The sequence below is a fragment of the Delphinus delphis genome, chromosome 14 (genome assembly GCF_949987515.2).
Source record: "Delphinus delphis chromosome 14, mDelDel1.2, whole genome shotgun sequence".
NCBI classification, from domain to species: Eukaryota; Metazoa; Chordata; class Mammalia; order Artiodactyla; family Delphinidae; genus Delphinus; species Delphinus delphis.
This window is the reverse complement of record NC_082696.1, coordinates 81840424-81855770: the sequence shown is the minus strand read 5'-3', so window position 1 is coordinate 81855770 and position 15347 is coordinate 81840424. Positions and strand designations below refer to the sequence as shown.

General features: G+C 37.1%; 1 protein-coding gene across 1 annotated transcript in view; it reads left to right on the top strand.

Annotated features, from left to right (window-relative positions):
* The window catches only part of COL19A1 (collagen type XIX alpha 1 chain), a 351475-nt gene that overhangs the window by 52803 nt on the left and 283325 nt on the right, over positions 1–15347 (top strand). Inside the window, exons 7-8 of the mRNA XM_060030452.1 lie at positions 2367–2492; positions 3539–3601. Coding sequence (XP_059886435.1) covers positions 2367–2492; positions 3539–3601 — 189 coding nt within the window. The remainder of the gene's footprint in view (positions 1–2366; positions 2493–3538; positions 3602–15347) is intronic.

The window sequence follows — 15347 nt, the reverse complement described above, 5'->3', positions numbered from 1 at the left end:
CAGACTTGAAACACCTAGACTTCCTAGAGGCACACATTTAAATCTTGAAGTTGTGAATTCTCCAGAAGTTTTTCTTTAATTAATTATGCTTCTTTTATGTGAGAGCTTTTAAAGTACGAATTTTCCCTGATTGAAAAGTAACAACATGATATTTTGAGGTACCTAAATATTACACTCTTGACCAATAGTCACTCCAGCTTGAATTATGAGAAAACTGTTTAAGGAAATAGGTGATGGATTCGATGGAGTGGCTCGATAATCAAAAGCGGTGACATGACCCCACACATCATGAAAAAAAATTTTAAATCGTGCTTGAAAAAGATTTGGTTTTAAAGAGTAGAAAAATAAGGTAGGAAATCATCTCCAACCTTGGAAAAAAATAACAAAAGACTGCTTATTTTCCTGCTGATAAGTATTTGGGGGCGGACATCACCATTCTGTTAATCGTTAACAGGAAATGGATATGTGCTATATTTACATTTAATGGAAATATATATTTTGGAAGGTAAATAGTTATATAAAAGATACTTAAGTGCATCTGTTGTAATTTTGGTATCAACTATATTTTTTGAAAAATATTTGAACTCAGCAAATTTTAATGTACTCGCTTAAAAATCTAATTTTGTCCTGTAATTTCAAATCAGACATCCTTTCTGTTAATAATATTTTATAGCATATTTCAAAAGTGAAATTTATTCAGGATAATCTATAAATATACTTCTTTGCTGCTATTAATTAGGGTTTCTCTTTCTGAAGCAGTCAGATTTCATGACTACAGACCTAGACACAGAGAATGAAGAATAAAGAGGAAGAGAGGAGAAAAGCAGCAACATTTGTTGAAAATAAAGGAGAAAGATGATTAAGATTTTGAGGGTTTATTAACTAAATATGTGTCATATCAAAACCAGAGGTATTATGAAGCAGGGGATCCTTACTTGTACATCTTATGTTCTCTGTAGGCACTTTTTGGAAAGTGTGGGCAGTTTTATAGTGAAGCCTGAGACATGCTTTTAAAGTCTTAAAGTAGTGAATCAGTTATCCAGAGCAAAACTGTGAGCTCGGAATAGGTCTTGATTATCTAACTGAACCCATGGGGCACGGGGCAGGAACTGGCTGGAAAATCATATCAAATCATAGGACATAAATGGATCATTTTGGTGATAATCTTGTGTGTTTCATTCTAATGTAATTTTTAGACTTGTGGACTTGGAAACTTATGATAACTAAACAGCTAATCATTAAATCTGCAGAGAGTAAGTGTGATAGAACTAGTGGTAAAGACAGGAAACTAGTCCCAGTTTTTCTGGGAGCTATTTTTCTTACCGTGTTTACTGTGCTCACAAGCATTAGAATGCTACACACTTTTTCAAAATATTATTTTGTTTGAAAAGTTATGTATGTTTACTATATAAAATTTGGAAAATACAGCCAACTTCATAGAAGAAAATAAATATCAACCATGATCTCATTGCAATAAATAACCGCAGACAATATTTTAATTTTGTATCCTGACAGTATTTTTCCAGGCATATATAATTTGTAGTATATAAAGTAACGTGTGAACACTTCCCCCTAAAATGCAAATTCAGAGATACGAAATTGCAAATTCATGAAACTGCAAATTCAGAGTTACAAACCGTGGTAAGGACTCTGGTAAATGATATTGAGAGGAAAGGATGCATTTATCTTCTTCAGATGGCCATCTGGATTTATTTTTTGACAGAAAAAAAGTTCATTGCTTTGTAACCAAATTTCACTTCATGTGGCCATCCCCACATGTTCTGAACACACTGGATAAGTTATAAAAGTCATCACTTGTCTGTTACAGTGGAGACTTTTGAATAAAGAACAATCGACTGGAATAAGATATACATACTTTGATTAAATACATACTACCTTAGAGCATAAAAAGAGTTTATTTTCTACTTTTACATGCCTTTATAATCATCTTCTTGAACTAAACGATGTTCTAAAAGTTCAAATTACATTCTTTTATTTTAAAATTTGTTCCCGAAACACATATACCAATGTTATTTGTATGAAGTATTTTATTGTAACAATTGTAATTCTGGTAAACGTTTGATATTACTGTACTTGTCATAAAGTCACCTATAATAGCTTTCGAATTTCTCACCAAAACCAACAATTTAATGCATTTCTAGTGTGTTGTCAGTGTAATAAAAACGTAGGAGTCTAGTGAAAAGGCAGTCATTATGAACTTTCACAGGTTGGTGTCAACCTTTGGTTATTAGAAGGAAGTTCTTGCAAGAACCTCCAGTCATGTCTAGTTTGGTGAGAGTCAGTGCTGGGAATGTCACCGCATTTGGAATTGACCCCATATCCTAAAGCCTCTTTCTGGATTTTAGTGCCCAGAGCAGCATAGCTTTGGAAGTACTGCAGCATCATTGGTACCCGCTCATGCCAGTAGAATGTCTGCATTTCTGCCAACAAAGCAGGAACTTACAGACCAGTGCCAGTGCATTCCAAACAAGGTATGCTCCCTTTCCCCTATGCCCACGGAAAAGCCACGCCACACAGTGAGCCAGGCCCTGCGGGTGTGGCCCTGGTCTTTCCCTTTAGTGTGCCTGGGCCTCTCAGTTGCTGGGTGGGTTAAGAGAAGGGGGTTGGGGATAGGATCTCCTGGATTTCGATCTGGAGAGTTCTGAGGCCATCTGACCTTCTTTCCTGGGTAGGAAGTAGAAGAAAATAAAGGGAGGAGCCACCTGTACAGCAGCTAAGTACAAGGGCATAACACATGCCAGGAATAGGCTTCAATTCTGCAAATTCACAGATGAAGGAAACGCAGTGCCTGCCCTTCAACACATACCCAAAGATACTCTACGTAGTGTGGGGACCGTGTCTGTCCAGTATCCCAAATATCCACCCAGCTCTCCTTTCTGCAGTGAGTTGTACAGGAAGTGCAGAGGAGCTCTGTTATTGCCCAAAGAATTTGTTTTGCTTGCCCCTTCCTGGTCAGGAAGCCTGGGCCCGTTGGGCTACACAAACGTCTTTTGTGGATGTTAATGGCACTCAGAGGCCTGAGTGATCTCTGATGGCTTTCCTCTACACCAGTACAAAGGCAAGGGAGACTTGCCCCAGCTTCTAGAGCAGAAGGTCCCCGGCACCATGACTGGATGCACGCTTAGGCTTAGGGCATCCTGCGCCACTTCCCTTCCGGGCTGGAGTAGTCGGGGGGAGGGTGAGGTAGGAGTTTAGAGGAAGCTTACATTTCCTCAAGTGAATAGCTCTGCACAGGAAGCTCCGTGCTAAAGGCTAGTACGAGGTGCAGGGTGCGTGGAGGAGAGCGCACGTTCCAGCCCATGGAAGGTCTCGGGGAGGAGATGATGCTGGCGGGCGTTTGGAATAGGGGGTATGAGCCTTATGATGAGGGGAGAAGGGCCTCCCAGCGGAGGGACCTGCATCAGCTCCCAGGAAAGCAAAGCTTTGTCTTACTATTGTCAACTTCTTATTTATAGACTATGGGGTTTTAGTTCAACCTGACAGAATATTTGATAACACAAAATTCATTTCTGCTCAGGGAGAAGCAGGATTACTGGGAGTTCCAGGCTCACCTGGACAGAAGGGGGACAAAGGAGAGCAGGTAAGACACCAGCCAACGCTGTCGGGACAAAAGAGGACTCGTCCAAAAGTGACTTCACAATTGTGTCCACCTCATTTTTCTGTGTCCCATACAAATGCACATTTCTGTGAAAGGCTATCGAGGGCTGTATTTAAGTGCTGATCAGTGAAATAAGGAAGACTATATTGGCATGTAAGTCTGCTTTTGTATTCCAACTGGAAGGCTGGCCTAAAATGTACCTGTAAACCACAAGCAAAACTGTGAAGCAAGAAAGTGTCTTTTAGTTGGGCTCTAGCCTTCCTTAGCATTTTCTTCCCCAGATATGTGACGAACTCCTGTTTCTCTGTCTGCTGATAGGGCTCCACTGAAGATTCTTCCCCACCCTTTATTCATACAGCTCACCTTTGTTGAGCACCTGCTCTGCATAAGGCCTAGTGCTGGGTGTTAGAGCGGATAGAAGGAACAGGCTATGTTCCAGGAGTTTACATCTGGAAGGAGATAGAAGACCTTACAAGGCCACACCAGTTAGGTGCTGTAGGAGGGTTGCAGGGGCCCTGAGGTAACAGTCTTGGGGAGACTGGGGAGAGAGTTTGCTGGAGAAGATGGTGGGTGACCTGGACCTGTGCAGATCTGAGTCTAGCCAGGATCCATGCTTTTCCTTTCTCCCTGTCCTTCTCAAAACAGAGCTGTCTATTCCTCACTCTTTGAGTCATGTCTTTTTATTAACCATTTTTTAAATTGAAGTATAGTTAATTTACAATGTTTTGTTAGCTTCAGGAGTACAGCAGAGTTATTCAGCGATATATATATATATATATATATAACTGACTCTGTATATATAAGTATATTCTTTTTCAGATTCTTTTCAATTATAGATTATTATAAGACATTGAGTATAGTTCCCTGTGCTATACAGTAGGTCCTTGTTGGTTATCTGTTTTACATGTAGTAGTGTGTATATGTTAATCCCAAACTCCTAATTTGTCTCCCCCTCCATCTCCCTCTGGTAACCATAAGTTTGTTTTCTATGAGTCACGTCTTTTGTTAGCTAACTAGGTAGATTAATTCCTGCTAAGATTAGGAGTTGATTATGTTCTTACTATCTTTCCAAGGTAGAACAGATTTAAATTCTTTTCATGCCTTAACTTGGAAGTCCATGGTTCTAAATTATTTATATAATCTACATGGACTCCTTATTTTAAAAGGTAAGAGACTGAAGTTTGTGAAATGACTGATCCCTCAAAGTTGCACAGCAAGCTTCAGCCAAGCTGTCCTTGGTCTTTTGACTCCCAAAGGAGGGTCCACCATTGTACCTTCCATGGGAACTTCTGGCACCTAAGCAAGTGCTTGAGAAGAAATATTTGGGTTTGGGATGGGCATTTATTTTTGCCCTTGAGATCACACTTGTTTATTTTTGTTACTTTTGCTTTTGGAGACATATTCAAAAAAATTATCACCAAGATGTATGTTGAGGGGCTTACTGCCTATGTTTTCTTCTAGGAGTTCTATGGTTTCAGATCTTACGTTCAAGTCTTTAATCCATTTTGGGTTAATTTTTTTGTATGGTATAAGATATTGGTCAAGTTTCATTCTTCTTTGCATGTGGCTCTGCAGTTTTCTCAGCACTCACTGTTTATTTATTTTAAAATTTTTATTTATTTTTTATTGAAGTATATTTGATTTACAGTGTTGTGTCAGTTTCAGGTGTACAGCAAAGTGATTCAGTTATCTATATATATTCTTTTTCAGATCCTTTTCCCTTATAGATTATTACAAAATATTGAGTATAGTTCCACATGCTATACAGTAGGTGCTTGTTGGTTATCTGTTTTATATATAGTAGGGTGTATATATTAATCCCAAACTCTTAATTTATCACTCCCTCCTTTCCTCTTTGGTAACATAAGTTTGTTTTCTATGTCTGTGGGTCTATTTCTGTTTTGCATATAAGTTCATTTGTATCATTCTTTTTTAGATTCCATGTATAAGCAATATCATACGATATTTGTCATTCTCTGTAGGGCTTCATTTAATATGATAATCTCTAGGTCCATCCATGTTGCTTCAAATGGCATTATTTCATTCTTTTTTATGGGCATTATTCCATTCTATATATGTACCACATCTTCTTTATCCATTCATCTGTCGATGGACATTTAGGTTGCTTCCATGTCTTGGCTATTGTAAATAGCCAACACTATTTATTGAAGAGGCTATCCTTTCCCCACTATATATTTGTGACTCCTTTGTCATAAATTAATTGACCATATATGTGTGGGTTTATTTTTGGATTCTCTGTTCTTTTCCACTGATATATGTGTCTGTTTTTATGCCAATACCACACTGTTCTAATTACTATAACTTTATAATATAGTTTGGAAAGAAGATCCATCTATATGCTACCTATAAAATACACTTTATATGTAAGGACACACACAAACTGAAAGTGAAGGGATTGGAAAAGATATTCCAATCTTTTGCAAATGGAAATCAAAAGGAAGCTGAGTAGCTATACTTATATCAGACAAAATAGACTTTAAACAAGGAATGTAATAAGAGCCAAAGGTGGGTTTTATATAATGATAAAGGGGTCAATCCAACAAGAGGATGTAACATTTGTAAGTATTTATGCACTTAACCCAGAAGTGCCTAAATATATAAAGCAAATATTAACATTCCTAAAGGGAGAAGTAGTCAGTAATACAATAATAGTAGGAAACTTTAATACCCCACTACATCAATGGATACATCATCCAGACAGAAAATCAATAAGGAAACACTAGCCTTAAATGACAGATGAATCAGAAGAACTTAAGAGATATATATAGAACATTCCCTCTGAAAGCAATAGAATATATTCTTCTCAAATATATATGGAACATTTTCTAGAACAGATCATACTTTAGGCCATGAAACAAGTCTTAATGAATTTAAAAGGATTGAAATTGTATCAAGCATATTTTTCTGACCACAGTGGTATGAAACTAGAAATTAATTACACGAAGGAAACTGGAACATTCACAAATGTAGAGATTAAACAACATGCTACTGAGCAACCAGTGGGTGAAAAAAGAAGTCAAAAAAGAAATTAAAAATTACCTTGAGACAAAACAAAATGGAAATATAACATACCAAAATTTGTGGGATGCAACAAAAGCAGTTCTAAGAGAGGAGTTCATAGAGATAAGTGCCCATCTCAAGAAACAATCAGAGGCTCGAATAAACAACCTAACTTTACACCTTAATGAACTAGCAAAAGAAGAACAAATGAAGTCCAAAGTTAGTAGAAGGAAGGAAATAAAATTTAGAGCAGGACTTCCCTGGTGGCGCAGTGTTTGAGAGTCCGCCTGCCGATGCAGGGGATGCAGGTTCGTGACCCGGTCCGGGAAGATCCCACATGCCATGGAGAGGCTGGGCCCATGAGCCATGGCTGCTGAGCCTGCGCGTCCGGAGCCTGTGCTCCACAACGGGAGAGGCCACAACAGTGAGAGGCCCGCGTACTGCCAAAAAAAAAAAAAAAAAAAAAATTAGAGCATAAATAAATGAAATAGAGACTAAAAATACAATGGAGAAGATCAATGTAACTGCTTTTCTGAAGAGAGAAACAAATTGACAAGCCTATAGCTAGCTAGACTCACCGAGAAAAAAAGAGAGGACTCAAATAAACAATAAAAAATGAAAGAGGGCATGGTACAACTGATACCACAGAAATAAAAAAGATCATAATTATTAGAAAATTTATTGTATGCCAAATCTATAAACTATACAAAATGTATCTTAGAGTTATAATGTATTACGTAATTTCCCATTTATGATACATTTAAAAAATAATAACATTTGTTTTAACTTCCAGACTACACAAAATTCATAATGGCAAGAGATTTTAGTGGCAAGGCCATGACAGCTGGGATAAAATAAATTGATAACCTACAAAAGAAGGCAAATAATCACTATACTTCCTTTATTGTTTCAGTACATGCACCAGCATTTAATTAAACCAGCATAATCCTTGATGTGCAAATACAACTTCAGATGACCATGGCCATGAATGTGATCAGCTTTTTTTAATAAACATGGATGTATTTTTCCTTTTGAGGAGTTGATGAGTACATTTCTGTTCTTATTGTACTACGTGATCCTGCAACTTTAATGGGCAGTAAATAAAGATGGCTTTCCACCTGTGTTTGAGTCTTGTATATAAGTTTCATTACTAGAGCAGGTGCACAAAATACTGCCTGCACAGTTTGAAGATCAAAAGTCATTTTTGCTCTAAGGCATATTGAATAGTTGATTTTGTGAAATGATCAGAAGTGCAGTGTTACTAAGGCAACCAGATGTTGCTCTCAAGGTTTTTCTTTTGGTGTGTAAGACCAAGAGAGTATATTTAGGGGCTGTAGGACAGTATATTAGAAGGAGTACCACTTTGGAGCCTGAATGACTTGGGATTGAATCCTGTCCACCTCTTACTTGCTTTGAAAATGATGCTTAATAACACTGAGTCAACAGCTTATTGTGAAGAAGGAATACTTAGTACCAGGAACTGGTACATAGTAGATACTTAGCAAATGCATGTTTCCTCTACTTTTTTATCCATGGTCATGTGTTGAAGGAGAGGTAGAGGGTAATCCTTTTAGATTGAGTTGAGTTTCATACGTGGTTTGATTAAAACCAAACACATATTCATTTTGTGAAATAATTCCTTAGAATTTTCAATTGATTACATGTTTTAGGTTATAAAAACCTTGAGTTGTTATATTCCACTCATAGTAAATATTAATAATTTAATGACAGTCATTTCTTCAAAAGATCACTCAGTGATTTAAGTATTTCATTCAAATCTGTGTCTTTTGTTCCCAATCTTATTTGACAAGACTTTTTTTAGATATAGTGTGCTAGTTTTTGAAATTTAATTTTTCTCATTCTCATTTTTCTCATTTTACTTTTGGACCAATGAGATAAAATGAGAAAAGTTTTGAGAATACAGTTCCCAAATCTCTTTCCAAGTTATGTATTACTCATTACAATATTTCTGAAGGTCTTATGTTTTTTTTTTTTTTTTTTTTTTTTTTTTTGCGTTACGTGAGCCTCTCACTGTTGTGGTCTCTCCCATTGCAGAGCACAGGCTCCGGACGCGCAGGCTCAGCGGCCATGGCTCACGGGCCCAGCTGCTCCGCGGCATGTGGGATCTTCCCAGACCGGGGCACGAACCCGCGTCCCCTGCACTGGCAGGCGGACTCCCAACCACTGCGCCACCAGGGAAGCCCAGGTCTTACGTTTTGAGAATCCTTACTGTCATCTGTGGCAGCTTTATAAAGAGCAAATTTTACTTTATTTATGCCTGTACACTATGAGTTAGACAGCTGTTCTGAATAATCCTGTAAGTAAATCTTGTCCCACCTGGTCAAAACCCACCCATGGCTTCCTCTTCCCCTCAAGATAACACTGAAGCTCTAACCACGGGCCGCAAGGCTTCCCATAATGTGTAGAGCTCTCCCTACCCCGCTACCCCTCCCTATAGTGGCTCCTACACTCTCCCCTTGTTCATGTCTGTTCCAAGGTCTTTGCACCAGGCTACATATACCTGGAATGTTCTAGATATTCACATTTCTCTTTCCTTCACATAATTTAGGCTCTCTCTCATAAATCACTTTAAAATAGAAAGGCCTGGGGACTTCCCTGATTGGTGCAGTGGTTAAGAATCTGCCTGCCAATGCAGGGGACACGGGTTCGAGCCCTGGTCTGGGAAGATCCCACATGCCGCGGAGCGGCTAGGCCTGTGAGCCACAACTACTGAGCCTGCGCGTCTGGAGCCTGTGCTCTGCAGCGGGAGAGGCCGGGACAGTGAGAGGCCCGCGCACTGCGATGAAGAGTGGCCCCTGCTCGCCGCAACTGGAGAAAGCCCTCACACGCAAATGAAGACCCAACACAGCCAAAAAAATTAAATTAATTAATTAATTAAATAAAAAAAAATAGAAAGGCCTCTTCTGACATCTCTGTGTAAAAAGCATCCCTTCATTCCACCTCTGTCTTCTTTCTTTTCTTAGCACTTCTATCGTCACTTGACATGTTATCATTATACCTCCATTTATTCCCCCACTAGAATATGAGTTCCTTGAGCACCATACATAGAACAGCACACAATAGGAGCTAAAAATACGTTGAATTAATGAATATTCTACCACAAGGAAAGTCTAAGGCATCAACTCATCTGTTTCTAGAACCTGTGAATTCTCTGCCCCAGTTGCCCAGTGGACCTTGCCAAGCAGGGCGAAGAGTCAGTTTGCAGAGAAGGAGCTAGATAAGCTAAATCGTTAAGAACTGTTATATTATTCACTAATGTTCTACTACACTTTTTCCTTTACAAACAAAAGCATTTAAAAAAATTTACCTAGTGACCTGATTAGTTTTAGCTTGATGTTACCCACTAGTTAATGATGAATCAGAAATATTTGGAGAAAAGTCACAAGTTTTGGGATGACTTAGTGTTTATTTGCCTATTTTCTCATCCACACTGTGATGCTTCGTTAGTCTGATTTACTGCTTTTTTCTTCATAGAGCTTATGACCCCCTCTCTTGGAGAGAGTTTGAGATTCAACCACTGCTTATAAACAGATAGCTGTGATGAATATTCTGTATCAGGCCACCCAATCAGACCATCCTAACCATGCCCTCTGTCCAAGACTAAACTCTGGATGACATTATTTGAAATAATAGTTAATACTTTTCTTTCATTTAGACTCAATGATTGTAATTTTCTGAATCTTTTAATTCCCTTTTCTTAGCAGATGTGGTTAGCAGCCTAATTACTTAGCAACTACAATTACTTTCTCAGTTCTTTAATACCCTTGCTAATACCTTCACCCACTTCAGAGTTGAAATTCCCTCAGTTTTATAACATAGCAGCTCAATTTCAATGTTCCTGAACCTAAGGAGGAGTATGATCTGAGGTCTATTTGGGGAATAATTTTCCAGTTTAGTTTTGTATTATTACCTTCCATATCAAGTTAATTTCCCGAAAAGTGTAGGCTTTATGAAATGATTGCTTTGTAGGTATACTTTTAGAGAAAATCAAAATAATTTAAGATGAAATGTTAACTTACTTGACTCTATAGTCAAAAACTTTGGTATTGTTTTTTTTCTACTACCCCTACTCTCCAATCTCACTGTATGGAAGTGTCCATTTTGAGTGGTCTAGTGTGTTAACCCAGAGATTACTAGTGAATTTCCCTTTATTTTGTTTCCAGTGTGACATTACTCATGTGCCCGTTCTGAAGACACACCACACCAATAAAAAATAATTGAATCAAAATATGTTCATAATTTTTTAAAAGAAGGAATATTTTTCCCTTAGTAATAACCGCAAAGAAGCAAGATTTAATATTTATGGTTTTGAATTTTTGTCTATGTCAATATGAGAATTAAAGAATATTTCTTCATCCTTTCTAATCCAATATTGAGCATATTGGATTAATTGACAGGTTTGTTTTTGTAATTTTACTCCATCTGATACAATCTCATCTAATCTGTAGGAACTTGAAGTTGACATTTATTTGTATGCCTTAAATCTGAAATTAACAGGTAGTATCAGGGTAATAATGGTATTATATACTCATAGAATTCTAATGTGTTTATTAATCTCTACCAAGCATTAGTCATAGAGAAATTCATTCAGAAAGTTTACATTATTGTCCACTGTCTCAAGGATAAATTTATTAGACTGAATTTGTGAAAGAGCCATAAAGGCAGATAAAGGTAGCCCATCAGCTTCACTGAGCAGATTTTTCCGGTTAACGTGGATGAGCAAGGAAATTGACAAAAGGATTGACCCAGCTTCGGAATGTTTTCCTGGAGGATGTAATGGAAGGTCAGGCACACTAAATATAAAAATATGGGTACTTTGGAGTCTGAAATTTCATGACTTATTTGAATTGAAAGTACCAGGTACTAGTTGAAGTAACAGCAATAGAATCATTCCTTAACCTTTGATAAATATAAAAGAAATGAGAAAGCTGTACTGCATATGTCTGTGTGGAGAATGTCTAGTTTGAGTTTTGATTAGCACTCTGATATTTATTATTAACTTTCTGATAATTTATTAATTGTCAAAAGTATAGTTTAATGACTTGTGAATAACAGGGAAAAAAAACTTAACGGCCCACACTTTGGTGCCAGCAAAAGCAACTCATGTATGACAACCTTAGCAATTAATACACCTTTGAAAAAACTCCTAATGAGCATTTCTATATTTCAGGGTGCGGTTGGTCTTAAAGGTGAATTGGGTGCTCCTGGAATTCCTGGGGAAAAGGTATGTGGATCAGACCCTTGATTAAGCTTTGTAGCTATTTTACCAGGTTGTATCAGAGAGGAAGGGAAAGTACACGGAACAAGTCTGGTATTTCGGGGGGCGGGGGGCAGTCAGCGAACTCTGACCCTGCAGGAGGGCTGCCAAAAATTCCTGCTGCATGATTTAGTAAATCAGGTTTTACTGGAGCACAGCCATGCTCATGGGTCTTCATGATGGCTAAGGCTGCTTTTGTGCTACACAGCAGTGTCTAGTAATTGTGGCAGAGATTCTAAGACATTTACTGTCTGGTCCTTTGCAGAAAACACTTGCTTCAGAACATTAGTCATTATTCTAAGAGACCCAAAGTTTCTTAATTTCACTATTTTATGGTTGGTATAGTATCTTTCTTGTGGGGGAGGGTTACTTATTGATATGTTTATCTTTTCTCTCTTTCTTTTTAAATTGAAGTCTAGGTGATTTACAAGGTTGTGTTAGTTTCAGGTGTACAGCAAAGTGATTCAGCTATACATATATATATATATATAAATCTATTCTTTCTCAGATTCTTTTCCCTTGTAGTTTATTACAAGATATTGAATATAGTTCCCTGTGTTACACGGTAGGCCCTTGTTGTTTACCTATTTTATTTATAGTAGTGTGTATCTGTTAATCCCAAGCTCCTAATTTATCACTCCCCCATTTTCCCCTTTGGTAACCGTAAGTCTGGTTTCTATGTCTGTGACTCTGTTTCTGTTTTTGTAGATAAGTTCATTTGTATCATTTTTTAAGATTCCACAAATAAGCGACCACATGATATAGGATCTTTTAATATGTATTTCACTGCCGACATAAATAAACATTTAAAAATAAAGTATCACATGAAATATGATAAATAAAAATACAAGAAATATATTTCAATCCATCAATAAAATGATTTTCACATTGTCTTCTCTAATACTGTAAAGATGATTCTAAATAATGAATCCACTCACAAGAGGTTAGCATACTTATTCAGGAAACTTAAAAAAATTGTTATATTTGTAAATTAGACAGCAATTATCTTGTCTTATTTTTCACTTAGATTGTTGAATTATTAGAGTTTTACATATTGATGCTAAGAAAATTCTCTTCTTCACTAAAATAAATTTAGCATAAATTTTCGTAGCTGTTCTAGCTGCACTAATTATCAAGTGAGTCCATTTTGCCTCACTATCTAGAGGTCATGACCCCTGTGGTTATGAAGCTATCATTGTCACGAGGGGAACTGAAGCTGAAGTGGTAGGAGGTTCAGAACTTATTTTCTGAGTCCTTCTTAAACGTGTCTCTGATATCTGACTGCTTCACTGATGTTGCTCTGTTTCTTTTAGAAATTATTCAGCCTGATATGCAAATTCTTTGCTCCTGTAAATGGTAGACTCAGTAAAACCCAGCAAACTTTGTAAACAATGATACATTGCTGCAAGCTAATGATTATTTGGGCTGCTGTCCTCTTGCTTAATCTTTCTGATGACATTAAACGAAGACACTTCAATAAGTAAAAATTCCTTCAGACACTTGTTTAAAGGTCTGAATCCTTCAAAATGCCATTTCCCCAAGAGAATACTACTTAATCACCTAACTCTTGAAGAGATTGCCCCGTCCAAATTTACTTTATATACCCATTTCACCAATCTCTTCCTAAAATATATTGTTCAGATTGTCTAGATTTCAGATCATTGGGATTTTAAAAATTACTTGAATATGGGAACTCTTTCTTTTTTTTCTTTGCCAAGTACAGAATCATTGGAGAACTTGGACTATAAAATAGATTATTAGACTTCTTTTTTTTTTTTTCGTATATCTTAGAGCTGAGTTATGCTACTTTTTTAAAAAATCAAATCATACATATGATTATAGAAACAGTAAAATGCCAGGCAAAATAGAAAAGACAAATTGAGAAAAGATAATTACAACGTACATACAAGAGAGGGATTACTTATACCACCATATGAACAAATCTTTTTTTCCTTTTTTATACAGGAGGTTCTTATTACTCATCCATTTTATACACATCAGTGTATACGTGTCAATTCCAATCACCCAGTTCATCACAGCACCACCACCACCCACTGCCGCTTTCCCCCTTTGGTGTCCATACATTTGTTCTCTACATCTGTGTCTCAATTTCTGCCCTGAAAACCAGTTCATCTGTACCATTTTTCTAGGTTCCACATATATGCGTTAACATACGATATTTGTTTCTCTCTTTCTGACTTACTTCATTCTGTATGACAGTCTCTTCTAGATCCATCCACGTCTCTACAAATGACCCAATTTCGTTCCTTTTTATGGCTGAGTAATATTCCGTTTTAAAAATAATTTTATTATACACGTACCATGTTTTCTTTATCCATTCATCTGTCGATGGGCATTTAGGTTGCTTCCATGACCTGGCTATTGTAAATAGTGCTGCAATGAACACTGTGGTACATGACTCTTTTTGAATTATGGTTTTCTCTGGGTATATGCCCAGTAGTGGGATTGCTGGATCGTATGGTAATTCTATTTTTAGTATTTTAAGGAACCTCCATACTGTTCTCCATGGTGGCTGTATCAATTTACATTCCCACCAGCAGAGTAAGAGGGTTCCCTTTTCTCCACACCCTCTCCAGCATTTGTTGTTTGTAGATTTTCTTATGATGCCCATTCTAACTGGTGTGAGGTGATACCTCATTGTAGTTTTGATTTGCGTTTCTCTAATAATTAGTGATGTTGAGCAGCTTTTCATGTGCCTCTTGGCCATCTGTATGTCTTCTTTGGAGAAATGTCTGTTTAGGTCTTCTGCCCATTTTTGGATTGGGTTGTTTGTTTTTTTAATGTTGAACTGCATGAGCTGTTTATATATTTTGGAGATTAATCCTTTGTCTGTTGGTTCATTTGCAAATATTTTCTCTGAGGGTTGTCTTTTCATCTTGTTTATGGTTTCCTTTGCTTTGCAAAAGCTTTGAAGTTTCATTAGGTCCCATTTGTTTATTTTTGTTTTTATTTCCATTTCTCTAGGAGGTGGATCAAAAAAGATCTTGCTGTGATTTATGCCAAAGAGTATTCTTCCTATGTTTTCCTCTAAGAGTTTTATAGTGTCCGGTCTTATATTTAGGTCTTTAATCCATTTTGAGTTTATTTTTGTGTATGGTGTTAGGGAGTGTTCTAATTTCATTCTTTTACATGTAGCTGTCCAGTTTTCACAGCACCACTTATTGAAGAGACTGTCTTTCTCCATTGTATATCCTTGCCTCCTTTGTCATAGATTAGTTGACCATAGGTGCGTGGGTTTACCTCTGGGCTTTCTATCTTGTTCCATTGATCTATATTTCTGTTTTTGTGCCAGTACCATATTGTCTTGATTACTTGTAAAATAGTTTGAAGTCAGGGAGTCTGATTCATCCAGCTCTGTTTTTTTCCCTCAAGACTGCTTTGGCTATTCGGGGTCTTTTTGTCTCCATA